At 39.6% G+C, this 27758-nt stretch overlaps 1 protein-coding gene across 1 annotated transcript; it reads right to left on the bottom strand.

Moving 5' to 3' along the window:
* Window positions 1–14978: 14978 nt before the first annotated feature.
* LOC147881818 (pleiotropic drug resistance protein 1-like) lies at window positions 14979–22989 on the bottom strand. Its single transcript, XM_087401284.1, has 24 exons — window positions 22471–22989; window positions 22113–22233; window positions 21871–21959; window positions 21673–21757; window positions 21402–21561; window positions 21183–21259; window positions 21047–21100; window positions 20839–20929; window positions 20280–20581; window positions 19878–20159; window positions 19440–19756; window positions 19171–19331; window positions 18935–19038; window positions 18633–18795; window positions 18420–18551; window positions 18162–18319; window positions 17725–18057; window positions 17307–17597; window positions 17021–17104; window positions 16646–16779; window positions 16297–16524; window positions 16040–16211; window positions 15658–15912; window positions 14979–15535 (listed from the first exon to the last, which is right to left on the bottom strand). Exons 1-24 carry the CDS (start codon window positions 22929–22931, stop codon window positions 15263–15265), a joined length of 4527 nt encoding a protein of 1508 aa, XP_087257410.1. The 5' UTR covers window positions 22932–22989; the 3' UTR covers window positions 14979–15262.
* Between the last annotated feature and the right edge of the window lie 4769 nt (window positions 22990–27758).

The following is a 27758-nucleotide window of genomic DNA, read 5'->3' as shown; positions in this document are numbered from 1 at the left end:
CTATACTTATAAAGTGTGGAGGTATAGGCAAGCTTTAGACTCTTGAATTGTTGAGTTGCTTTTTTGTTGTCTTGTCAATTAATAATCAAGTTCTAGTAGTTGCATTAACACCTGTGCTTGATCTTCAATTTTTTCATTTGCATTCACAAGTTTCTCCTTTGATGCTATACATTCTTGCTCTAGTGCATGAACATGATGCTTATAGTCCTTGAGACTTTTCTACAACTTGATGTTTGCTTCTTATGCTACATCTATTTCATCATTTTTCTACATCATACTTTCTTGTAATTATACTTTTCTTTTTTACGATCATGACGAGAGGCTTGCAGTTGATAAATTGAATTCTCTAATCATTCCTTGCTATTCAAGGTATCTAAAAACTACAGTTGTTCTTGTTGTAGGGTCACTATGATTTGTATTGTATCATGCCTACTTTCTTCTAGAGACTTTTGTATAAGAATTTATTGCTGCATTTGCTCTTTCATGCTCTCTTTGAGCATGTGAATCTCTATGTTTTCTTCTTGCAACCTTGTTTGGAGTGATGGAATCATTTGCCTTTCCACTTCACGTTGTTGCTCTTCTAATGCTATAGTAGCAAAAAATTCTGCCAATACTAGCAAACAATTCTACCAATTGTTAAAAGTTTTGACTATGATGCTGTATGATTTGGTATGTAAAAGTGCTTTGCCTTTATTTGTTATACTATTGGGTCCCATTAATTCATGTTGCATCTTGTCCTTTACCTTGACCATAACTAGAGCTGTTATGTAGATTTGTTAAAGGAACAATAGGGTTAGTTACATTGTTGACTTGTGTAGCATGACTAGGTGCACTGTATAGTCCCCCAGTTAGGGCCATATGAAGTGCCACTTCCTCATGCATTTGATCTCTAATGCCATTTTGAACCCCATCAATTTCATTTTTATCCTGAGTAGGTTGGGGATTATATTTCCCATACAAAAGATAATAAAAAGTCATCGAAGTCCTTTGTACCACATGGCGAGGTTCATGGACAGGCTTGCTCTTGCTATATCTCTACCCCAATGACGGTGGCTAGTAGATGGGCAATGTGACTCTTGCCATTATGGGTGTTAGCACTAGGGATATGTGTTTTGCCTAATCCTATACTTTTTCCTTCCAAGTAGTGTAGGAGTTTTTATAGACATGAATTGTTTTCTCTCCCTTGTGGTTAAAAATTTCAGCCACAAACTAAGCTGCTTCCTTGCATACTGGGCCTAAAATCATATCATGACATATTCCCTTGCTTTTTGTCTTTGTGCTAAGTGGGAACCAATTGTGAAGTTCTAAGAATCTAGTATCTAGATGCTTCAAAGGGCTCTCTTCTTCTCAATCTAGCATCTAGATGCTTCAAAGGGCTCTCTTCTTCTCAATCTAGAAATGGAAAAGCATTATACACTATTGATCCACTCAGGTAAATATGTATAGGCTTCTAATTATGTGCCACTATGCCATAATTATATACCTCTAGCTCTCTGCTTTGATATGACGTTATGAATCCAATGATGTATTCCATCATAGCAGGTGTTGGTATTGTAGCCTCTTGAAAATTTCTCCTAGTCCCTTGGATCATAATAAGAAGGTGTCTGCATTAGCAGATATTGAACGTGGAAACTCTCAGTACAAGCTGTATTATCCTTTCATCTATTGGATCCTTATTGGCTCGAGCATAAGAGTGATCTTGGTCTACATTTGCATGGTTGATGGCTCTGCCTCTAGTTATCTTGACTCTAGGTTCTCTCAGGCTTGTTTGGATTCATTTCCTCAACAATCTCAATGGCTAGAACTCATCTAGAACCACCCTCTTAGATAGTTTTTTGGCCAACCTTTGGGGTACTGATTCTAGATCTTGTTCTTCTTTGGGTTGATAATTTGGGGAGCGATGTCAATGTTGAGGATGTGTCCATTTGACACAGTGTTGCTTTGAGAATGGTGATGTAGGATGTTTCCCCATCTTGTTGAGCTGTCTTCAGCTAGGCCTTTGCATACATTGATTAGTGCCATTTTTTATTATTGCCATTTTTTTATTAGTGCGTTATGCCAACAGAGCCATGTGCCAACAGTGCATGTTTCTTTTGTGAGTGGCTAATAGATTTTACAGTTTTCTATGATGAGGGTGCCATGAGTGTGGACTGAATCAAGTTTCTCTGTGCAATTTATACATGGTGCATGAAACTTGTGAGTTCTCTTTGCATGACTAGTGAGGTGGGAATTCCTCCTATATGCTTATTGTGCTAGGAAGTTCATAGGGCAGCTTGCTTTTATTGACTGTCAAAGTGAATTAGAGTCCATCAATTGTCTCTCGTAGCATAACTCTGATTGGATTCAGCTTTTTGACTGTGTAAGGACCTCGACCTAGATATTTGAGCTTTCCCTTGTGGACTTTAGCATTGTAGAATAGAACTAGGTCACCTTCTTTGATATGTTTATCATTGAGGTACCATTTCTTTTGCTATCATGGCATGTAGGCTAGTAACCCCATCTCTATATGCTTCTCCAATTGATAGAGTCTTTCTTGGAGGTACTCATGATCTCCCATGCATTCTTGTGCTAGTACGCATACCCTTGGTATGATGAATTCTAGTGGGACCACTACCTCTAGTCCATACACCAATTAGAAAGGTGTAAATCATGTACTGATTTTTATATGCCCATAAGGGTACATTTATTTTTTCTTCCTAGTCAGATCACTTTGGCTCCACTAGCTTGGGGAGGACCATTAGGGGAGAATCGGGGTCTCAAAAGGGCCTCGTAAGGAATGGATTAAGTTAAGACCAAGTGAACCCACTATGGTAATCCATGGGCTAAGGGTCCCCTAGCATTTACTCAACTGACATGATTACCTATATTTTGAAATTGATCAACCTTGGCCTTTGGATGGAGGTGGATGGATCAAAGGCCTAGGATGCTCAAAATGGTTGGAGGCACCTTTGGTGGGATCCAAATTGGCAAGAGTTAACAAAAGGGGGTCTAATAAAGAGGGAGAAGTTGCCATATGCTATGGGCCATTAGATCTTGGACAAATCAAAGGTGGAGATGAAGAGATAAAATCAAGGGCTGAGATCTAGGTGCATTTTGGAGGGTGGAGATGAAAGCAATTGATGGAGATGAGATCAAGGGCTAAGATTGAGGCACATTTTGGAGGGTGGAGATGATGATGAGATCAAGGCTTGAGATTGAAGCACATATTAGATGGCCCGGATTTTAGTGCCTTTTGCGTCCACCTCCTCCACTAGATCTTGATGGAATCAAGGGTCCAGATTCTAGCGCCTTTTTCTTGCACATCCACCCTTGGATCTATTTCTTGATGGATGGCTAAAAAATGACCCACCTTCTATTTTGATTTCATCCATTAGATCCTTCCCCTTTTCAAGGGTTTATATTTAATCCCTTTATCCTTTGATGATATCCCTTGGATTTAGACCTTGATCTAATGGCTGGAAGTGTTCTACGCCAAATTTGAATGTATCCCTTGGATTGTAGATAAAATCAATGGCTAGGAGTGAAGATCAAGGTCTAAACCACGGGTGAAATATCCACCCACCCATAAATGCTCAACATGGCCTTTTGTACACATCAACATACCATTGCCCCACACAAAGGAGCACTTTCATTGGTATACCTCAAATCTCTCTCTAACCCCTTGAAATTAGGAAACACTAATTGGAGGCTCATCATTTCTCCCCTAATGAATGTAGAGCATTTTTGTTGGTGGACTCTGCTTGTCCATTACATTGGGGATAGTAGGTTGGGCTTTTTCTATGGATAACCGTAAAGCCAATCAAAAGTTCCTTGATCACCTCAATTTATGAAATGTGTGCCTCTAACTAACACAATTTCAATGGGGCATCCATATCTTATAATCACAAGAACTTTGTTGTGCTCCTAGCATTTTTTTTTCTTACTACTTTAGCTTCAACCCAATTTGTGAAGTAATCCATGGCCACAATGACGTAGCAGGATTATGCTCCCTTTGTAGCTAGATGTATGGGTCCAACAAGACAAATCCCCCATTTCTCAAATGTGTTCTATGCAATAACTATTTTCAGGGGGTTGGAGTCTTTCTTTTGGGGTCTAATTGTTCTTAGGCATACATCACGACCCTTCACATAGTTGTAGGCATCTGCCCAAAATGCTGGCCACTAATCCCTGGTGACAAGATGGTTATTCTTGCTGTTGCTTCACTGGCAAAGAGGCCTCCTACTACCTTCATGGTATTCTCTTATGATTGGCATGATTTCATGACATGGGTGCCATACTTTGGATTTGTCCTATAGGGGCCACGTGCCTTAGGTTTTGGATCCTTCCCTAATTGGTATGATATGTATTGCAACTTTGGGAGAAATCCCCTTCATTTCCTTGTAGGAACAAGCCATACACTCCCAGTACTCCATTAGTATTGTTCCCTATTCTTTTTTCCCCTCTTGTGTGAGTTGTTCACCAATGTATACAGGGTTTTCTTCTTGTCCGTCCAAAAAAGATTCAATTTTCTTTTTTTTTTGGCTAGTTCCTCATAAGATGGGTTTTCCCTAGGCTGTTTATTTCCTCGAGTTCTGACTCTCTTAGTCTGGGCATCGCTATTGCTACATCTCCTCTTGTATAGTTTTTAAAATAGTCAATAACTTTTCTTAGGCCTTGGTATTGCGAGGCCCTTGCTTGACTACTACTAAATTTGACTACTAATTGTTAAGGAAGATGATTGATCCATTGCTTCGATGCTCACTTGCTTTTCTTTTTTATTTATTTCTCTATTTTAGTCTTCATTCACACATTGGGTTTATATTCCCAAATCTTCTTACTCTATGAGATTGGTGAATAATTTTTAATGGGCACCCGATTCATAACTAGTGGTTCTTTGGCCATGCATGCACCTTCAAGTCCCTTTGGATCCCATAGAAAATTTGGTGGCTCAATTGCTTGTGTAGACTTTGTGAAGTATAATTCTAGCATTATAGCCCACATCCTTTCATGTCATTGAAGTGCTCCACCTTATTTCTTTGGAATTGTACACTCTTTTTCTTTTTCCTTGACCGTCTGCTATTTGCTACTACTTGAGGGTCTAGCTTGGGGTACTCCATTGCTATTACTGATTGCAAGATTGCCAAGTCATTATAAAAAACCTAACCTTCTAATGTGGCATTACATGCTTTTGTTTCTATGTCCCAGTCACGATCTATACCATAGCCTTCAATGATGCCCTTTTCAAGATCATTATGCCGTTTTATGCCTGCTACATCAACAACTTCTAATTCTTCATCCCAGATTAGTGGTCCTAGCTGTATCATCTATGCATCCACATCTGGCAACATTGGATGTGTTGTCTTGTAGTTATCAATTATGGCCAATGCCCCTATCCAATTGTTGATCTCACTTTTTCTATCACATTATATGGGATTGAGATATTTCAATGCTAAAAGTGATGCATGACTGGTAGCTGTGGTGGAAGAAGTGTCATAAATATTTCTAGGTATAGTGGGTTTGTTTTTCCTTAATGCTATTCCTAGATGTATTTTGACACCATTTTGAATTGTCATCCAATCTATGCCCCAATCGTAGAGGACTAAAGCCTCTTTAAGCCATGGTCTTCCCAATAATGTTTGATGTGTTGATCGGGCCTTTAGGAAGATCTAGTATGATGAGTCGTATTATGAACCTGACTCCAACAATTTTTGTTGGCACATTGTCAACAATTCCCAGTGGCTTAATTTTTAAGTGGTTGGCTAAGTGTATGTTGAATGTGGCATTCATCATTGGTGGTAGTCCCAATTCTTCATAGAGATGTTTTTCTCGGATATTTATTCTTGCCCATCGGTCTTGTAAGGTATTGTGGCCAAAGGATGTATGCTCTAATAGGATGGTTACATTTATTATGTTGTCCCCAACACCAAATTTGATTGAGATATCTTTATCTTCCTCTTTGAGTGATGGGGGACCTTGTGTAGATTCAATCCACTCTTAAAGTTCTCCCACATTGTAGGGTAGTTTCTCAATAGGGTCCTAATTGGGATTGTGATGGGGTACCTAATGAAGTTGGCTAATGCAACGCCTTCCAATTAGGAAGTATACATCTGTTAATCTTTGCATGATGATGGGTTCAATAACCATGTCCACACTTGATAACATTAGTACCCTAGCAATTGCTTTTGCTATCGTGTGTGCCTCTTGTCTTACCCACTACTTTAGGGCATTAGGATAGATTTGTTTTTCCTCTTGGGTAGCATAGGGGGTAGATGTGCTTAGCATTGCTTCACTTTCTTGGGACGCGTTTGTTTCTCTTTTGGAAAATTTACCTTTTGAGTAGAAGATAGCTTTACCCGTGCTGCTTCTTTCACCTTTCTTGTTACCACAAGTATTGGCTAGGACACTACAGTTTGTGTTGCCATAATTTGATTGATAGTGTAAGAAGCATGGATGCTGGGAGATCAAGCAAATGAACACAAAAGTGAATTGAACAACAAAGAGTGGGAGCTTCTTTCCATTGAGAGAGATTAATACATGTTGGAGACCTCTTGGGGTTTGTACACAATTTGTAGGGGACTTCTTAATGGGACCTCTCTTGTAAGAGACCCCTTGGATAGGAGTCTCTACACTTTTGTAGAGGACCTCAAGTGTGGGAAGTATTTTGTAGGAGACCTCTTAGGTAGGATCCTCTACACTTTTCATAGGAAACGTAAAGTGTATGACCTCTTTAATAAGATACCTCCTGGGTAGCAGTCTCTACACTCTTTGTAGGGAACTTCAAGGGTGGTACCTCTTTTTTAGGGAGCATCTTGGGGTTTCCACAATTATTGTAGGGGACCTCTTAGGGTCTATATGATTTTGTTAAAGGACCCCAAAAAGTGTAGGCTTTTAATATTTCTCTCGCTAGATCTCAATTTTGCAAGTATGATCAGATCTTTTCTCGAGAGGATTTTGGCTATCCTCATCCTTTTAAATTCATCACACCATCTCTCAAGCTCAAGATATTACAAGTAGAATTTTGCCACTACTCCACACACACAATGTGATCACATCTTTGTTGCTTTGGACTGTGCTTTTGGCCCTTGTTGCCACAAGGTTAACATTACTCCTTGGGACTTGTGACTTGTTGCTGATATATCACTAGTTGCTATTGTTGTTTTGGTTTTTGGATATCTTATTTGAACAATGGCCTATAATTCCAATTGATGTAATGATTTCATGTCACGTTTTATGAGTCATAAATAAATATGTCCTCTTTTTTTCTCAAAGAAAATACCCCTAGCATAATAGCAACCATTGACTAGCACGGTGGAAATGTTTCAACTACCATGTTTGTCTCTCTCTCTCTCTCTCTCTCTCTCTCAACAGAATGATTCAGGGAGAAAAAAGGTAGAAATAGACACAACCAACATGGTGGCTAAAAGTAGCAAAATATTATTGGTTCTCCATCATCACTTTGAACTTCATAAAAAATGGCTATACCCAATCATGCATTGACCCATAGGTATAAAAGCATTGGACAATCTCAAGTGAGTAACCATAATATGCACAATCAAGATTGATAACTAGCATATCATAGTGGTGGTAACCAAAACTTTTCCACGTCTCTATCAACATGAAAAGAAACACTCAACCTGGGCTCAATAAAAATTTTCTTAAATTGCATTGGTGATCTTTGATGGAATTAGAAATATTGCCCATTATAGTTTTGAGATAGCATGGTATTGATCTTGTTCCATTGGATGTGGCATTAATGTATTAAAATATATCTATAATTTCATCAAAGACCAAGGTACAACATAAGAAATTAGCCATTGTGGCTAGGTTGGGGGTTTCTTTTCATGTGCTAGGATTGATCCTTTAGATCACTAGCACCATTAATATAGTGTACTGGACACATAGCACACTCTATGTATCACATCAAATTTCCTATATTACACATTATGTTCCATTACCACATTATATGAGCTCTGTAGCACACTTTATGTGCCCAATAAGGTGCTATAGAGCATACTATTTGAGTATAAATACTCATGGCTACATTCGATTATGCAATGACCCAATTGACTTGCTCAGGCTAGGGTACATAGATCACTGACTAGAACAAACACGGTGGTTTTTAATTCAACTAGTGGGCTTGCAAAAAATAGAACCAACACAGTGGGTTTTTATTTCAACCACCATTGGGCTTGCAAAAATAGAATCAACATGGTGGTTGTTATTTCAACCATCAGGATCATTTAAAAAAACTCTCTCTCTCTCTCTCTCTCTCCTCCCTCCCCCTCTTAATTTTTTTTTTCATAAGATGCAAATGAAAATGAACATTATGACAAAAAAAGATAGCAACAGATAGCATTGGAAGTCCAACTACTACCTGGTGTTGTGTCTAGCATGTGTCTAATGTGCTCTCTCCTACTGCTTGCATTCCCTTTACATCCTATGAATGTCCTTCTTGTTTGGAGAAGCTCTTGCCTTATTGTGCCAAAACAATGTCAGTGTAGAGATGACTTTCTCACTTAGACTGTCTCTCCTTTTCTTGCATTGAGTTAATGCCCACAGGCTTTTTCTCACATCGGCTGCATTGCTTCCACTCGATGGCCAATTGTTGGAATCATGTTGGTCCTTCTAATGGACAAAATCTTTGATGTTATGCTGCACCCAAGTCGATTAATTTTTGTTTTAGAGGAAAATTACATAGCTAATGTTGCTATCTTTGCATCTACCTGATCTAAACTATAAACCCCTTTCACATTGCTGAGGCCATTGCTCAAGTTACAGTGTATGGTCTCTTAGGTGTGAAAATCCCAAAGGATTGGAAGAGTGGACACTTGATTAATCCTCAGATGTAGAGGAAAGTTTTTGAGAACACAATCTTAGTAATCCCTCAAATGACACGATGTTGTTGCCTCGAATGCTTCCACTAGTTTTGAGGCCATAGCTCATATTCTTCATTTTGATGGCACTACTTGAATCTATTGCCTTTGAGGCTAGTTGCTCTGCCAAGAGGCATTATTCTTGGCATTGTCTCTCCCACCACATTCGTTGCAAAAGTGTCGTCCATTTTCATTTGGATATTGTATCATCGGTTTCCATGGCGTTTAACCTCCTTCTTGTACCTTGACCAGGTATATCAACTTTTCTATCTTGTAACCTCTGTCTAGTTATCTTGCAACCCATGATAAACTGCACCGCACCATGTGGTACTTGATTTTAAATAAAGCAAATGAAGAAATGAGAAAAAATTTATGCTAGACCAGCTAGCTTGTGAAAAAAATCAAACAATTTCTTGATGCTATGCGACATGAATCAAAACTTATGTACATTCCAAGAAACTTGAGGAGCATGAAGAGCACAGGGGTGAATGTGCCTACAAGGGACATGTGCATGGATGGAAGCCAAGATAGTTATGGAGAGGGATTTTTTTCCAAAAAGAAGTGGAAATATTGAAAGATATAGGTAACATATGCGAATAGAATTAGATTATTGGAGCACGACAGAGGATGTTCTATGCAGGACACAGCCTACATACGGTAGGGCAAGACATGGGTGTGCATAGTGTGCTTTGTTTAGGATTTACCAACACTAACGAAGTGAAATTTTGAATGCAAAAGTGGGAGATGTCAAAATTTGAAAAAAATATTGACTACATTTTGGCACCTCTGGCTCTACACATCACCAACTTGTGCCCCCTAAACTAATGCAAAGAGGCCCATGAAAGCAAAAGACAAAACGGCTCGCTACTAGCAGGTTTGATGTTGCAGATTAAGAAATGGAACCAGGTTTGACATGCTTATGGTCCTCATTGTAAGGTAGTGACTTGCAAAGGAGCCAATGCAAAATGATAAATAATGTTGGATTTCTTCAAAGAGCATTGTACATGTATGAATTGAGTTTTTTGTAGTGCATCCATTTATGGGTGAAGTAAGCTACAAATAGATCATCAAATATCAAAGTTTTAAGATGACCATGTTGTATCTCCATACGTGTGGAGTCCATCTTTTAAAAAGTTTTCCTATCCAACCAAATTAGAAAATGTTACTGAGCGTGCTCTCTTGAAATGTATGTGCACAATGATAGTATAGTGTTGGACACCCCCTAAACCATAGCAAAGATTCTCAATCGGTTGTCTCCTCTGGTTTGTGGTGGGAAGCTCAAGTAGTGCACTTTCAAATGAGCAATTGCAAGCATATATGTGTATAATAATTATTTGACGTCTTAAAATATATTTGATATCCTATACACTCTAAGATACATGCTTCATAGCATAATAGCATTGAAAGATTTATAATTTCATGAATGGCTAATTTGTAAAGGCAAACTTGTAGCTTCTCAAACAATTTGTAAAACAAAATCAGACTGTATTTTTAAAGTGTAGGGTAAGTAACCATGCGAATTTACATTAACCAACATTTCACCAAACATGGCAATAGCTTGTCACCAAAGTATACATGGTTAGCCACGTAGAATTTGGGCACAGCTTATATGTTACTTGCATACATGTTTTAGAATAATTATTGACATTTTAAAATTATATTGTATATCCTATACGGTCTAAGATACATGATTCATAGCATAATAGCATTTGCATAGTTTAAATATTCTCATTTAAGATTCTAATTGTGTAATGTTTTGATCTCAAATTCAAACACACACACACACACACACACACACACACACACACACACACACACACACATACATACATACATACATACATACATACATACATACATACATACATACATATATATATATATATATAAAAGAGATGTATGTATATACATCTCTCTCTCTCTCTCTCTCTCTCTCTCTCTCTCTCTCTCTCTCTTTCTATGTGTGTGTGTGTGTGTGTTTGTACCTATATATCTATAAAATTACCTATACCTATACCTATCTCCAAGTATGTATGTATGTATGTATGTAAGTATATCTATGTCTATACCTATACCAATATATCTATCTCATCTCTATGAGTGTTTTGTCTGTGTGCACACATACTCATTAGTTAGATTATCCTATTTACTTGTCTTATAATGACCTTTTCTGTTGTAATAGCATGTTCCTCTACTCATTGTAATATAAAATTTTATGGATTTTAGCAAAAATTGTGTGTGTGTGTGTGTGTGGGTGTGTACAGATTATAAATATACTTCAATGTATGGGTTCATACAGGTTGGAGAACCTCACAACCAACACATGGAACTTTTTTGAAATGTTTAAAAATGCTTATTAACCTTAATGAAAAAACATTCATAACAATAAAAAATTATCAATATTATAATCTATATAAATATTAAAGACTTTAAAAAATAAATTATATAATGTAAAATATATCATAACTTAGCATCTTTTAGAAAACTAAAACTAGGAAAATCTTCAGTTTAAAAAATCAAAGCTTCTCATCTTTAAAAGACACGAAGACTATTAACTAAGAAAAAGTCAAATCAATGTTACTTGTGTCTATGTGTGAGTTAATACATGTGAGCAAAAGCAAGCCATACAATTGACCATGATACTTTTTGAAAGAAGAGAATAGAACTTAGAAAATATGATTTGAAGCTATAAAACATTTTTTGTCGATCCTTTTTAGATTCATGGAGATGCCAACTAGCTCGATTATTGATAACTGATAATATCAAGGATGGGAACTATTCATCTGACGTACTTTTGGGTGATATATTTCATTACATGGTAAATAGTTACTGGACAGAGTAAATATCGATACTATGAGGTAAAGATATATAGGAGGTGGTATTTTGTACTATTGCCACATTGTATTCATACTTACCACGTAATAACGTAGCTGATCCCAATTCAAATTGCGAGTAAGAAAAAACATTAACAATTTCTTTAATTAAAGAATGTTTTAAATAGATTTAAATCGATGCACCCACAAATCCTTGGTTAGTCATCTTGTTATGTACACTCTCCTCCCGCTCTTACCCCCATCTTCCAATACTCTCAAGTTAAAGAGTATAGTTTGCTAGGCATGCAACTCTGGGGTCTTGGTAGAGATCTCACATCGTTAGGTATAGGGTGAGAATTTTGAAGATGGAAGTCTAGTAATAATGTGAATGACTTGCTATTGCTCAATGATCTCACTAGGTTTTTCACTCCGGACTTATGCTCTTTCCTCTGACGACAGTGCTCAAATGTGCACATCTAGTGCGATTGCCCTTAAATCCCCTACCTTTGAGACCTAATCCTATATGGGAGACATTTTTCCTACAATTCTCTGCAAATGTGGTAACTATATGTATAATTTCCATTTGGATATTGAACCATTAGTTTTTGCCTTTCAACTTTCTTCTTATAGCTTAATCGAGGTTATGGAGCTAGCCTATCTTGTGGCCTGCCTACTTCTCTTGCAAGCCATGACAAGCTACATTACTTGAGAATGACACCATACGATGTTTATTTTAAGAAAATTGAGCCAAGAACAAATACTCTAGATAAGCTAGCTTGTGAAGAGAGCAAATGAAGATACACAATAACTCACCCAATTGATCAACTGAGGCACCCTTTGTCACTGTAGCAAATCCAATCTAAGCGCATGCCTAAAGGAAAAAATGGGAAAGAAATGGAGAGGGAAAAGAGACATGAGCACGTTTTGAAAAGAAGTGGTACAATTAGTAAAGAGACAAATACATAGATGGAAATGGGACAAGACTCTAATAGAGTATAACTAGAGTGAGTCAAGTAAAGTTTTGAAAGCATTAAACAGAGATGTATTTTAAAAAAAATAAAAGTAGTGATGATACAAGCCATGGCAAGCTACATCACACCATATGATATTTATTTTGAGGAAAGTGAAAGTATGTCTTGGGAAGAGAGCAAACAAGGAAGATGAGATTCACCCAAATGATAATCTAAGACACCCTTTGTGACTACACCAAGTTCCAAATCTGATTGCACTCCTAAAGACAACCAAAACATGGAGAGGGAGACATGAGCATAGAGGGAAAAGAGTGTTTTTGAAAAGAAGCAATACAATGGAAAAAGAGACGAACACATAAGACTCTAATAGTGTGTAATATATATAAGATTTATAAGAGTGAATTGTAAAGTGTCAAAATCTATGACAAGAAATGTAAACTTTTTTACAACTATAGTTTACTTTCTCCAACCATACACGCCACCAAATTGGATTTCTTGATACCCATTGCAAAGAGGCCTAAACTGATTTTAAAGACCAAAAAATAAAAATGGCGTGCTAGTAGATTTGATAGTGTGAGTTAAAAATTCCAATCACCTTTGGCATGTTTATAATCCCCATTACAACAAGTGCATGGAAAAAAAAGCAATGCAACATGATAGACAATTTTCAATTCATTCAAAGAGCATTACACACACATTTTCTATTACATGAATCAAGCTATGAATATCACCAAAGATCAATGTTTTAAGACTACTACGCAATAACTTCATATGTGTGGAGTGTGTAACTCGTGTAACTCATGGATGATTTTTTCAAGCTAGTTTCGTTAAGAAGCTAAACTTTTATATTGGTGTCGAAAGTCTGTATGCCATAATAAAATTAAATGTTTGAAACATTCGCCAAGATTTGAAACTTTTATGCAAAAAATTTTGAAGTTTCGCAAAGATTAACATTTTTTCCTTCAAATTTCAAAAGAAAAAATATTAAAAAGTACTATATTCTACCAAGATTGTGAAACTAAAAAAATGAGCTTGAAAACATTCACCAAGATTTTACATTAATATATAAGCGTTGCTTCAATAAAAACATCCCTAAGTGTGTTTTTAGTTTCAAACAAAACTAAAAAAAGTTATGGAGCATGCCTTGAAGTGCCTTACATGTAAAATAGCATTTGCAATGGTAATGAGCAGCATATTTAAGATCATTCAACAATGTTTTAATCCCACATTAAAGTTTGGAATGTACGAATTGATTTATACAATCGAGAAAGGTTATGACTTAGTAATTATTTTTATATTTTGTGAAACCTCACAAAAAATGGCTTGACTAATTATAGAATCATCCTACGGCTCTATGCTTGATATTACATAAGCTTTCGTTTTTTAAAACTTTTGCTAAGTCTTAGAGTCTACAGTCTTCCATTTTGGGCATTCTTTTAATTTCATGTGATAGGCAAGAATGACTCTTTAAATAGAATGTCTCCTTGTCTTCCTCATAAAGGAGATTTACCATGGTTTAATTTAGCGTGTTCCATCCTTGACTTCAAGTTCCCTTTTTTAGTAATACATTCCTTTCTTCAATATAAGTGCCAAGAGATTTAGCATGGTTCAATTTAGTGTATTCCATCCTTGTCTTCAAGTTCCCTTTTTTAATAATACATTCCTTTCTTCAATACAGGTGCGAGAAGTTATTCCCCCAAGATTTCACACTATGCACATTTAACCACCTTTTTCATTGCATTTTGAGACTTAGAGGGGAATATCTTTCGGCTTGTTCATTGTTCCCCCAAGATTTCACATTATGAACATTTAACCACCTTTTTCATTGTTCAATGTTCCCCCAAGATTTCACATTATGCACATTTAACCACCTTCTTCGCCATTTCAAGACTTAAAGGGGAATATCTTTTGTCTCGTTCGTGTTGAACAAAAAAGATTTTGTTTTAATTTTAGAAATGAAAAATATTAGTAGCTTTTGATACTATAAACTCCCCAAGTCTTAAAATGAGTGGTTCTATGCTTTGCAGTTTACTAAAACTAAAAAGTATGATTCTCACAAGTCTCTCATGCTCGTTAATCTATCTACCTAGTAACCACGAACGAAAGGAAGAACACGTTGTAGCTTGGATGATGTTACGTGTCAACGAAAGGCTTGCACTAAAGAAATGCAAAGGGCGTGACATTTGCAATCTTCATGCTTCCCTGTTTCGCATTTTGTTCAACATTTCACTTCTCTCTCTCTCTCTCTCTCTCTCTCTCTTTTTTTTCTATTAAAAACCCTTGCAAAGCACAAGCAAATAACTTATGTTTAATTAAGGCATGGATTTTTTGAAAAACTACACTTCCATTGAATATTCCGTAGTCTTATGTGGTTTTTAATAATTGCATATGATTAAAATTGACTTTGGGAAGGAGGTAAAGTTTGAACTTGTTAGAAATTGGCAAGGAAAGATTTCACGAGCATCGTTTATGTGCGAAGCGGATTACATTGTTATTGCCGGTGTTATTACCTGAGTAGGAGGGTTAGGAAGAGTGTTGAAGGGCAGCCAGCTTTGGTAACACGCCACTTCTCCAAATGTCCAAATTTCTAAAATTTCAGATTGAAATTATGGCGGCAGAAAGCTGATCAGCGCTTTTGGAAGTTGAAAGCCTTGATGCAGAACGCGAACACTAATGCAAAAAGTAATGCAATCCCAACGTTCACAGCCGCTACAGTTCCCAGAAATCCGTGGTGGAAACCCATGTATTCTCGGAGATACTGCGTCACAGTCTCCTTTCCCGTCCCAGGAACGTCAATGCTTATATCATCCAGATCCCCCAATTGAGACGTTACCAACCCATACAGCGTCCATGAAATAGGATCCCCCCAGTAATACCATCTCCACCATACAGGAATCCGCTGCAATTGCATTCCAAGCACGGTTAGACAGTAAAAATCTCTCGGACTTCTACATTAAATTCTTATGATCTGCAACACGTACATGCTTTGGAATGCATGCAGTACTGAACCGATCCACTTACAGTTCGCGGGATCATGAAGCCTGAGAAAAGGTTCCAGAGTGCGTAAAAGGCTGCTGAAATGATGGCGGCAATTGTCTGATTTGGCGTCATGGCGACCACCATCATCCCATAGAAGGTGAAGGCGATGAATGACCAGAACAGAAAGAAGACGAACCAACAGAACTTGACGATTGTCCACTGGAAGCTCATCATGCAGTAAACTATCAACGCATAGACGACGGTTTGCACAAAGTTGTAAAGGACTTCAACCAAAACCTGTAACAGTTTCCGGCCGGAAAGACAGTTGATCGGTGTTAAACATAGCCTCCTTGAACAGATCAATCAAGACCCGATGAAGACCAAACAGTTGAATCTGAGAGTACCAACAAACAAACCAGCTAACCTGTCCGAAAGCGTAAGCCAGTGGGGAGTACATTCCGGCTGCCTTCTCACGGTAGAAGACGGTTCTTTCAATGTCTACGACTGGCTGAACTGCGTTTGAATTGATCATTCCAAGAATTAGCGTACCCGCATACATTGCGCCCATGATGTTAGCTATATCTTGCTCTTGCGTCCTGAAATCACACGGCAACAGCAGTGTTTCAGCGAAAGTTCTCTAAAAAGTCCCGATTCTTCCACAGATCCCAGAGCAATACGTACGTTTTCGAACCAAGGTTCCAGAAGACGGTTCCGAACAAAATTCCAATTGCCATCGTCAATAGCAACCGAACAGCATTATAGTCTGGGTTGCGCCAGTATGACCAGTATTGCTTCCAAAGGCAGGCCATACACTGCACCCCGAAGCTCTGAGAATACTTGGTTGGGAAATATAGATCTTTCGAGTCCGGGGCTGGTACACTGAGCTGCTTGATAAGTTCGTGGTTACGCCTGAAACAGAGTAGAGAACTAAGCTCATTGCCAGAATTTAAAGGTTCTCTTTTCTCATTTCAATGTTAACATAAGCCCTTTGTGGCTGCATGCTCGCAAACTTGATAGGGAAGACGCGTACTGGAAGAGAGAGGAGCTTTTGTATAGCTCTGCAAAATCAACACCAAGTCGAGTCTCAGCTGCCGGTGAACTGATATCCAACATCCATGCTGCTGGGTTGTAACCATCCTTGATTTTGGAAACACCAGCTATAGCCTGTGATAAGAGAAAGTCAGCTCCCACACGCTCAACGAGAATTCTACCTTATTCGATCTCTAACCCATGCAAGTCATGCTTCATGGGTCACAATTTTCTACTAGTGTCAATTGAACTCGAAACCTGGAAAGGTCGAGGAATATGATGCCATACAAAAAATTCCAGGATCATTTTCAGCCAACTAAAACTGCTTTACAGGTCTAAAATGACTTCATAAGGCTTTCCATGGTTCCTGAGTTACCTCAAAGTACTCGATCAGATTTTGAGAGTTGTGACCAAGAGGACCTGCGTAAATTGTTTGTCCTCCGCGCTTCATGAGGAGCAACTGCAAACAACATCAGAGCGACTGAGGTTCATCCTAATCCTACATCAACTCAAAACCTAAAATTGCAGCTCTTGAAGTCGATGATCAGACCCCTTGAGGCCACTGTCCCCAGAATCTGATATCGTGTGAAAATATATCATATTATGCTACAACCATCAAGTGATACTCTGAAAATCCCAAAGAGGAAAACATCTCAGTTTACCTCATCAAATGATTCAAATATATCAATGCTAGGCTGATGGATTGTGCAGACGACCGTCCTCCCGGTGTCCACAGTATTACGAACAGTTCGCATGACTATGGCTGCAGCTCGCGCATCCAATCCAGATGTTGGTTCATCCAAGAAAATAATGGAGGGATTGGAGACGAGCTCTACAGCAATAGTTAGCCTTTTCCGCTGCTCAGTTGAGAGACCATTGACCCCAGGAAGGCCAACTATAGCATTCTCAATGGCACTGAGCTCTACAAGCTCCATAACCTCCTCGACAAACATCTATATAACATACAAACGTACTTGATTTTAAGGAGTGCTCTTTGAATTCTTAGAAAGAAAAGTCTTGCATATAGCAGGAATCCTACAGGACTAAATTTGGTTTTACTTTTCCTGAAACTTCCCTTACCATACGAGTGCGTTCATCCACGTCCTTGGGTAAACGAAGCCATGCAGAATATATGAGCGACTCTCTGACAGTAACGTTTGGTGAATGAATGTCAGTTTGCTCGCAGTACCCTGCAATACGAGCAAAGGTTTCCTGCTTTTTGGGATAACCTGATATGCTTATATCACCCTCAATGTACCCCCCTGTTTTCCGTCCAGCCAGTACATCCAACAGGGTCGTTTTCCCTGCACCACTGACACCAACCAAAGCTGTCAAGACACCTGGTCTGAAGGACCCGCTGACATCCCGCAACAGCTGCAATCTCTTTTGGGATATTCCCCGTTGCCTCATTTCCTGTGAAACAGCATGGAGTTTTATGTCATTATGCCATGCTAAAGAATCAGCTCAAAGAGATCTGACAAATAGATAAACAAAGCATTCAACAATAACAGACTTACAGCAGGCATGTCAACATAATAATTCAATTTGTCAAATGCAATCGATAGTGGCTGGAAAGGTAAAACCATCCCCCTCGCTGTATATTCCACAGCTGCTTTATCAGCAGCGTTATAAATTGCTGAGGAGAAGTTTTTTTTCATCCTTTGTATTTCAATGCCTGTCCATTCCAATCCGTTTTTAGATCAAGATGCTTGACTAGCTTAGCAAGGAAATTAGAAGCCAATTTGCCAGAGGGACAAGGCAGAGGTAGTCAGGACCTTCCATGTTAGCATCACTTAACAAAGGGCGCTTCTTCGATTTTTGTGATTGATATGACAGTTTTTCTGTCTGATGCACACCTTCCTCTTCAAGGGCCCCTTCTGTAATGATAGTTTGTGGTCTGCCAATTGCTGCAGCATCAGATCCTGAGACTTAGTCTCTCTTGCATAGTTGTGGTGTACTAAGATATAAGAACTGAAGATGAGTCTTACGATTCAGATAGGCCAATGCCAGGGTATTTAACACATTGAAGAGCACCGTGAATCCAACTAGTGCTCCAGTACCAATCCAATACCAAGAAGCAGCTGTGAATAGTCCACGCTCCTTCATCACAGCTTGGCCAATGGTTGGAGCAACTGTCGTATCATTGAATGGCTGCAATGAACAATCTGGTCAACTTGCTGCACATGGCTACTACGTTGCTATTCAAAAGGCTGCAGAACAAGCTTTAAAATATCAAGGTGCCCATGCGTCATGAAACACCAGATAGAGTAATTGAAAGTCTTGCACATACCAGGTCCCAACGATGTGCCAAAAATTCATTCACTGCTAGTGCATTTTGCCCATACATCATGGGTGAGACCCAATATCCCCAAATCCACCATTTGTTAATGTTCTCTATCACAATCATCAGACATCTGAACTATTTAGACCTTTGATGGATGGAACCTCTCTGATTACCTGATGGATGGAACATCTATACTAAACTTGATTACTTTGTTACTTTTCAAAAGCAAGACTTTAATATACCTCTCGATATGACAAATCCTCCCAGAACAAAGATAACTATAAGTGCAAAAGCACCAAATGTATTTGCAACAATCATGCTTCTGCCAATAGCACCAATGAAGCGAAAGAGCCCATAGGCCATTTGAGAGACCACAAATAAGAGTAGAAACTGACCAAAAAACCTGTCCAAGGAAATCAATCAGGCAGTCATTGGCAAATTCCTATACAGCATCTATAAAAATAAGCAACCATTACATGCAATTGAGTGGGTGCAGAAGCTTGTTGCAGACCTTCCTGGCTCCGGAGCAAATCCAATTACAAAATATGTAAGGCATACCCAACTTCCTGATTCCAATATGGATAAAGGTATCCGAGTGATGAAAGTGGGTATGGAAGAAGCCCAAGCAGGGTAAAACATTTGATCTCTTTGTTTGTAGAACACAGGAAGCCGGTCAACAGCTATAGAAAGTTCAACAAGTCCATTGAACATTACATTGACCAGGCCAAAGAAGAGAGCTCCCAAGTACAAACTCCCATCTACAACATTGTCTGGATGTAAAGTTGTACGGAAGAATACTGTCATGGTAATAAGAGATACTATTGATATCTGCAAGAACATAGAAGAAAAAGTTTATGCCAGCGGAACTCAGTACTTTTGCTATTCAGAAGGTCAATTTCTTCTATGGATTTACAAAATTCCTGACCGTACTCTATTTTGAAATGGCAACCTGAAGGGTCTTGAAGATGTATAGAAAGGAATTGCGCTTCATGAGCAGCCATTCCCTCCAAAAACATGCCTTGAACAGCTTCCATTTGTCAAGTCCATATTTCTTAGTTGTAAGAGATGCAGGGTGACTCTTTGCTTTGTCAAAAGGTACTGACAGATCTTCTTGAATACGCTGACCCACATAAGAAGAGGAAAAAGATTCTGCAAACTCTGTCACAGGGACAAACCTGTATGGCTCACTTTTGTTTACCCAGTATTGTTCTTGATCCTTGCGTGAAGTAACCTGCAGAAATGAACAAGCACAGATTGTCACATGAACTAACAAAATCCAGAAAAGCAATTGCATTCCTACATTGAGTAGCTGCCAGTTTTGGACAGGCTGTACAACCAAACCTAATATTACCTCCTGCAAGAAGTCTGCTATGCTTTTTCTCTCAGGACACTTGAAACCCATTGACTCGAAAAAGTCTAAAACTAAATCTTTCGGTCCTTGATAAACAACTTGCCCTTCAGCAAGTAAAATCACATCATCAAACAACTCAAATGTTTCCGGAGCGGGCTGTAAAAGTGAAACAAGCATCGTCCCATCCAGCAGATGCACAGCCTGGTGTAAACACTTCACAATTTGATAGGTGGTTGAGCTGTCCAGCCCAGTAGATATTTCATCCATAAACAAGGCCTTGGCAGGTCCCACCAGCATCTCCCCTGGAAAACATGTACAATCAGATACCATGATATGCTCTCTGGGGATTGAAGCCAATAGATAGCAAGAGTTTTACGCCTTTAAATTCTAAGCTTCATTTTTTGCAAGAAAAGCATCCTGTCTACAAGAGACAAGCTTAGCTTGATTGATTGGATGTCGAAAAGACGTTGAGAAAGGCTTCAAATCGAGATATTCACGCCAAGACACAATGGTCAATTTACACGGTTTCCTCCCTAGATACATAAAAAAGTGCTCTCACCCGTTGTCACCCGTTTTTTCTGCCCTCCAGAAATGCCTCGTAGCATTTCATTTCCAACCATAGTGTCAGCACATATATCAAGTCCTAGTATCTGTCACAGAGGAATGATTAAGAGAACAGTCGTAGTAGGCAAAAGAATATCTTGAAGAACACCACTAATAAGTAGCGTGCTCATGACTCCAAGGCATATTTTATTCGAGCACCTTACCTTCATTACGTAGTCTGTGATGATATTCGTCTCCTGCCCTTCAATGGAAACTGCCTGCAAACATAACAAGTGCAAAGTCAATTGACCTTAGAACTAGAAACCCAAACAAAGCATAGATTAAGCTGAAAGGTAGTACCTTCATAAAGATATCAAGATCAGGATCTGGTTTTATGCCAGCTTCCTTCTCTCTTCTTAAGAGCTCCAGAAGCATTTCTGTCATCACACAGTAGATAGGAACTTGGCATAGTTTTCCTTAGACCATTTTTAAAGAAGATATATCCAGTAGAGTCCTTTGCTTGCATGCATAGTTTAGAATAATCCCAGGCGTTCACCTTCCCAGGAAAACAATACTGACCATATCTTGTTCCCACTCCCTGACAACGCCCACAAAAGTCGAGGGTTTCACGGACCGTCATTTCGCCAATTTGTGTATCTTCCTGACTGATGTAAGCTGATGTTCTTTGAGGGATGAACTCAGAAAAAGTTTGTCCATTGTAGGTCACCTGCCCTGAAACCTGAAATGAATTTGCGGTGCTGTTACTTCAGACATTAGACTTGTAACGAAGTTTGATTTCGCCATAATTTGACGGGGCCTTTGGAAAATCAAGAAACGTTTTTGTACTGACCCGGAGATCAGGATCGAGCTTCCCTGCAAGGGCCAGCAGCAAAGTTGTTTTTCCAGAACCTGGAGGGCCGAGGAGCAGGGTCATCCTGCGAAATGGCAAAAGATTATCGAGAGTTAAGATTCTATTTGAAGAGTTCGACGTCATTCTTGTTGAACTGATTTGACACCAAAGGAAGCATAAATGGTGCCAGGGAAGAACCTAGAAGGCTTCAAAATCCCACTGACGTCGTTGAGGATAGTTATCTTCTTCTTCCTTGTTGGTATAAGATGGATTCGGGCAAGAAGCCCCTGTATCAAAATAAACCAGAACGGTAAACAGTCGATTTCAGTTCGTCCGAAGCCATGGATACAGAAGGCGTCATGAATTTAATCATCTGTTCTGTCCAACTGATTCTTTCTCTAAACATCACATGACTCACATAAGCTCATGATGAGGCTTACCTCTATGATGTTCAAGTAATAATTAAGTAGAGTTGGCAGGGCTCTACTCCCAACGTACGCGTCTGCTTTGATAGTCAGGTGTTCATATCGAACCTCTATTTTTGGTAGTTCAATACCGACCCTGCATTACATATACGTTTGCTCAATTACGATGAGAAATAGCTACGGACGTGTGCAATGTCGATACTATGTTTACGAAACTCGCAGTAGGATAGCAGGAAAGCAACAAATAACAGAGGTGATAATGTCGGGAATGTGGAAGATAGGTTGGCTGCGCGTGTGAGTGCTGAAAACTTAACGGAGTGACGCTTGATGCGATCAATTTCTGTCTATGCTCGGGGAAGCAAAGAGAGCTTACTTGTCGATTCTATTTCTGAGCTTTGTAAGGAAAAGTTCATTGTCTTCGTCTGCCACCCGTAAGATTTTATCGATCAGGTGAAGTCTATCTGTATAACCAAGCCGTTTTACGTCCACCTCCTTGTGAATGACTTCTCCGTCCTCTGCGACATTCAAAATGCCTGCCCTCAGGCGATCAACAGTAGGAAGCCTTTCAATTGCAGCCCATTTCAAAGCCTCTTCGTCATCCACCTCGTGCCGAAAGCGTGAAGAGCGGGAGAATACATTGTCGTTGGGATCCAGGTTTCCCGTCAGAAAACGTAACGAGCGGGAAAGGCTGCTGTCATTTCGATCGACTAGTCTTTGGCTGGGCATTTGAAAACGTGAGGAGCGTGAGATGACATTTTCTTTTGCAGCGAGCAATCTCTGGCTGGTTGTCCGAGATGCGTCAACGAAATTCTCTTCATCTACTAGCGCCGCCATGGACGTACGAGCGGGAAACGTTCAGAGGACTATATTGTACGAGTTCATGGTAATGATTGCGGAGCCTGCGACATTGTAATTCAGAGCTTGTAGAAAGCAGGATTCGAGAAGATTTGCAGGAATTACGTCAAACGGAAAAAGCAGATTTGATCCGAACGTACCACAAACAGTACGGATGCTTCAATTCCGCTGTGCAAAGCAGGGATGCTGGATTGAATTGAACAAATCGATCCGAATGTGCTTCGATTGGCAAAGACGGATGCTTCGATTCCGCTGTGTTGCAAAGCAGGGATGCTTCGATTGAATTGAACGAATTCAATCCAATCGTGCGCTCGATTCGAGCCAGCTGCAGCTGCAAATTAGGACGGAATTTTAATCTTCGATTCCGGCGCTGCACGAAGCCGTCGATTGAATTGAACAAATCGATCCAATTGTGCAAGAACAACAGAGACGTTTTATGGATGGTTTGATCGGATTCTTGCAAGAACCAAACGGAAACGAAAGCAAAGTGCCAACGACGGTCATCAGCAAAAAAAACCATATGAATGAGGACGAAGCTCCACCTCGCTGACGTGGCACTTCGGAACGCTGGCGTGGCCCGTCGGAACGCTGGCGTGGCAGCGCCACGCTGTAAAGGACACAGGCTAACAGAGCCCCCCTGAGGCTGACGGGGCACCGCCCAGAAAGCTCAGTCAGCGTCCACGTGGCAGCGCATCCGAGAAGTCCCCCGGTTGATGACGTATTCAGGCTCTATTGATGACCTGGGAGCTTTGCATCCACTCATATCCTCCACGTGGTAACCCTATTTAATAAGGGTAGATTCACAACCACATCCATTGCGTCCTCTTATGTGTTTTTTCCCTAGGATGGTTGAGCTACTCTTGGCCCATCTACCCCACCCCAGATTTAGCGCGTGTAGCTACTGTCTTCTTGGTTTCTATGCAAACCTTCAAAAGTTTTTGCCACATCATCGACAATACCCAACTTGTCTAATTGCAATAATTTTCAGTCGTAGGATAGTGATTTAGGTCATCATTTGTCCATATACCTAAGCTTTTTTTGAGTGGGGACATCGAATGTCACACATAAGTTCAAACTTTTAAGCAAGACGTCAAATGTCACACTTAATTCCACCTTGAGTTGTAAATACATAACCTTGTTTGATGTTGCTTATGGGAACCTTTTGAAAGTGATTTTGTTACGTTTCAGACACTCAAACCACTACTACAACGTACACCTAACTCAATAAATAGACCTTGACACTCACATAAAGTCAATATGTGTTTCCTAGATTTCAAAAGATGCCTCAACCACCATTAGGAAAGAGCAACCAAACCTACTCTCCTTCCTTAGTTGAGCTAACGCATTCAATGATTACCTCCCACCAATCACTTAATATTAAAATAAGGGTGGAAGCCATTGACAATGGGAGTAAGGCTACAAGTTGAAAGGGATGGGGAAGGAAGGTGATGCATAAGGATATAAGTACAAAAAAGATGAATGCATTGAGATTTGTAATGATTGTGGAACCATGCTAAAGGTGTTCTATTCGACGTAACAAAAAAGGGGATGTCATTCGAATTTCATCTTCATGTGTATATCTGTGCAAGACTTACCACCTTGATTTCACATGCTTTGCTAGTATAGACAGTACCTAAGAAGAAAAGCCTAACACGTCAATTAGAAGATCATTGCTCCTTAATGGGGCGCAAGGGCAATAGCATCTTACAAATGGAAATTACTTGCCAAGGTATCAAGGGGTTTAAGACTTGTTTGAGCTGTGAGTACATTCATCTGAGTTTGATGAACTTTTGGTTTGGCTCATTGCCATGTTGCACATCATTGATGACACTTGTGTGCAAGTCAAAGAGCAATAACATCATTCTAATACATTTCACGCTAATGCATAGCATTTGTATTCAATAATATGGGCCTTAGATAGAAAATTTCAAAAGGGAAGGGAAGAGAGGGAAGTAAGCCTTTGCTAGGGAGGGTTGACAAGACAGTAGATTTTACCTTAATATGCACGAATGGGCCTCAATCTAATTGATCATGGACATAATTTCTCTATACATAATGTATTTCAATGCTTTTAGAGCTTCTCGGGGTCTATCACTCATGAATTCCTTACAAATTTGTAACCATTTAAGCTATGTCTAGCTTAAATTTAACATACACCTAGGGGGCATACATTTTCCTAGCATGGGAAAGTACTAAATTTTCTCACATAAATAATGTCTAAATTTATTCATGAGCAAATGTGACCCATCGGGCCTCTGGTGGGGGATCACGCCCATGAGGGATTTATTTATCCACATTAAAAAGGAAAACTTTTTTATTGTTAAAAAATTGAAAGACTTTATGCAAGTAGTTGTTTTGAAAGCACCCTTTCAATGCACATTTTGGGCGATTTCTATGTAGTGACCCACAACGTTCTCTTAGTGAATGAAATTGTAGTTAATAAATTAAAGCTTTATGTAACCATACATTTCAATGCATCAACTCTACAATTGCACAAGTAATGTTAAAGTCCAAGAGATAATTGATGTCTACATACTAATATTCCATTGTATGGAAGAATGTACATGATGGTGCAATTGTCCAAGAACAAAAGAGAGATTTTCATAGATTCATTCAATTATGTAAAGGACAAATATAGCTTCTATGGATGCTTCAAGTTTTCTTGGAGTCAATTCTATAAGAACAAAAGAAACTAATTTTCTTAGGGGTTAACTAGTAATATAGGAACCCCTATCACCATGCCATGGATGAAGCGTACAATGCTCTCATAAAAAACCAATCTTGGAATTTAAAAGATCTTTTAGCTGAGCTTTTGAGAGCATTAGGAAATGTAGTAGAATGGTGGGCAAATACAGTTGATGGAATCTTTTATCATACAAATTATAATGACTTGTGGACTCTCAACTAGCTCATGTTTATGTAGAGCTATCAAAGAATAATAAAAGTGAAAAAACACAACCAACTTGTGTTCAAAGTTGGGAAAAGGATACTGTCAATAGAGCCTTGAAATAAATTGGCATTCTTTGAAGTAGAGCAACCTTGCGGCAGCTCCTTGCCCCTACCGCATGCTACGTTCCCTTCCCATCTCTCCCCCCTTTCCCTTTCCCTTCAATATTTTCCCTCCCCACTTCTTCTCATGCATCTCCCTTCCTGTTCTTGCCATTTTCCTAGCACTTTTGTCTACTTTCAAGCCTCGCACATTAGCTCGCATTGTCTCTTTATGTGGCGGCTCATCAAGCTACCCCTTAGCAAGTCGTGCTGTTCCAAAAGATCTTCATTTAGTGGTGCAATTTTAGGGACTATTGGCATAGCTCATCTTCCTATCCTTTCTGTTCGAAGTCAAGAGCTTTCTATTCTCCTCGCACCTCTTTGGGGTCATTTGCTGGATTTCTTTTGGTTTGAGTGTCCTTGGAGTAGCTTTCCTACTACCTTTTGTGCGAGTTGTAGTTACTGGTGTGTCTAGGCTCCTTGCTAAATTTGGAAACCTTTCTCTTGCCTATTTGACAAGGGCTAGGGAGCTCTTACCTTGGTCCTTTTCTACAAGCATTACTTAGTTCTATTAGCCTCCTTTACGGTGAGATTTTTGCCGGCCCCTTCAGTGCTTGGAATAGCCTTTTTACCCAAGTCTTTCTGTGGGGCAGCAGTGCAGAGTTTTTGCTTTTACCTCTGATGTGGTGGTGACCTTTGGTGTAGCAAGTGGGGCTCTCATGGTAGCGCCCTCGACTCCCACTATCATCAAGGTTCTAATCTCTCCACAAGGTAAGCAATAGGTGAAGGTAGTAGTTGAAGCAATTCATGACAGAGCCTGGGTGGGCAGGTTTGTAGGACTCACGTTTTGGAGCAGCCAGGTGTAGGATTGGATCTAGGCAAGTTTAGTGCTTGATGGGGACCACGTTCAAGAGGTCGCAATCTATGGGAGGGTAACTTTTTTTCTCTTGTTAAACTCCCAAGACACCACCTTGGACCTCGTGGAGTAGATCCCCATTGAGGCCCCATTTTCCTTGGCCTGCACATCATTTACTTTGTTCCATGGTACCATTGGTTCATAGTTGATGACATGGACTCGATGCATCATGTGCCTTGATTCTCGGTGATGTTATGATTCTTGAGGCTTGTAAAGGAGTATTGGCCCATCCTCCCTTTCATGGGAGGAGATTTTGGCATTGTGTTAGAGTCCCTACCAGTTTAGGTAGCCTTGGTCGTGCCAAATGATGGGGTGACCCATCTACTTGCATCGTAGACAATGATGGGGTGACCCATATCAAGCTAGATGACCCATCTACTTGAGCCTGCACCAGGGCATCGGGTTAGGCTCCCCCCTTATAGGCTAGGAAGGGGCACTAGAGAGAGTGTCGAGTGGATAGAGCCCAACATCCTCCTAGGTTGCAACAAGAGTCCCAGATCGCTAGGTGGAGAATTACAAGGAGCCATGGACTAGGGTGAAAAGAGAGAGAAGCCTAGCAAAAAGGCCATGAAGAACCACAGGTGGCATGCCAGACTCAAGCTATGACTTGAGAGTGCTCTCAACGGAAGCAAGAACGGAAGAAGGAGAGAGAGAGACAGAGAGCCACACAAGTTTTGGTGGGTGCAGAACCACCCTAATCTTCTTTTTCATTCATTTATATATGTGTTTGAGTATTGTACATAACCGGGGTAAAGGCACAATGACCTTTAACCCCCACAACCTCCCACTTAAAGGACAATGTGCCTTTAAGGGAGAACAACCAGTGAGCATACTATCCAATGCCCATCAATACATGACAATACTCAAACCGCTGACTAGGTAGACTCTTCGTCAGCATATCT

Source organism: Dipteris shenzhenensis, chromosome 30 (assembly GCF_047967505.1).
Source record: "Dipteris shenzhenensis isolate YYH24624 ecotype China chromosome 30, Dip_SZ_1.0, whole genome shotgun sequence".
Taxonomy (NCBI): Eukaryota; Viridiplantae; Streptophyta; class Polypodiopsida; order Gleicheniales; family Dipteridaceae; genus Dipteris; species Dipteris shenzhenensis.
The sequence above is the reverse complement of the archived record's forward strand: the minus strand, read 5'-3'. Positions and strand labels throughout refer to the sequence as shown.

Coding starts and splice junctions, on each gene's coding strand:
- LOC147881818 (XM_087401284.1), bottom strand. CDS start 22,931: ATGGCGGCGCTAGTAGATGAAGAGAATTTCGTTGACGCATCTCGGACA. Junction 19,039..19,170: donor AGGATTTGTCATATCGAGAG/GTATATTAAAGT, acceptor TGATTGTGATAG/AGAACATTAACAAATGGTGG. Junction 18,796..18,934: donor TGGCACATCGTTGGGACCTG/GTATGTGCAAGA, acceptor TGTTCATTGCAG/CCATTCAATGATACGACAGT.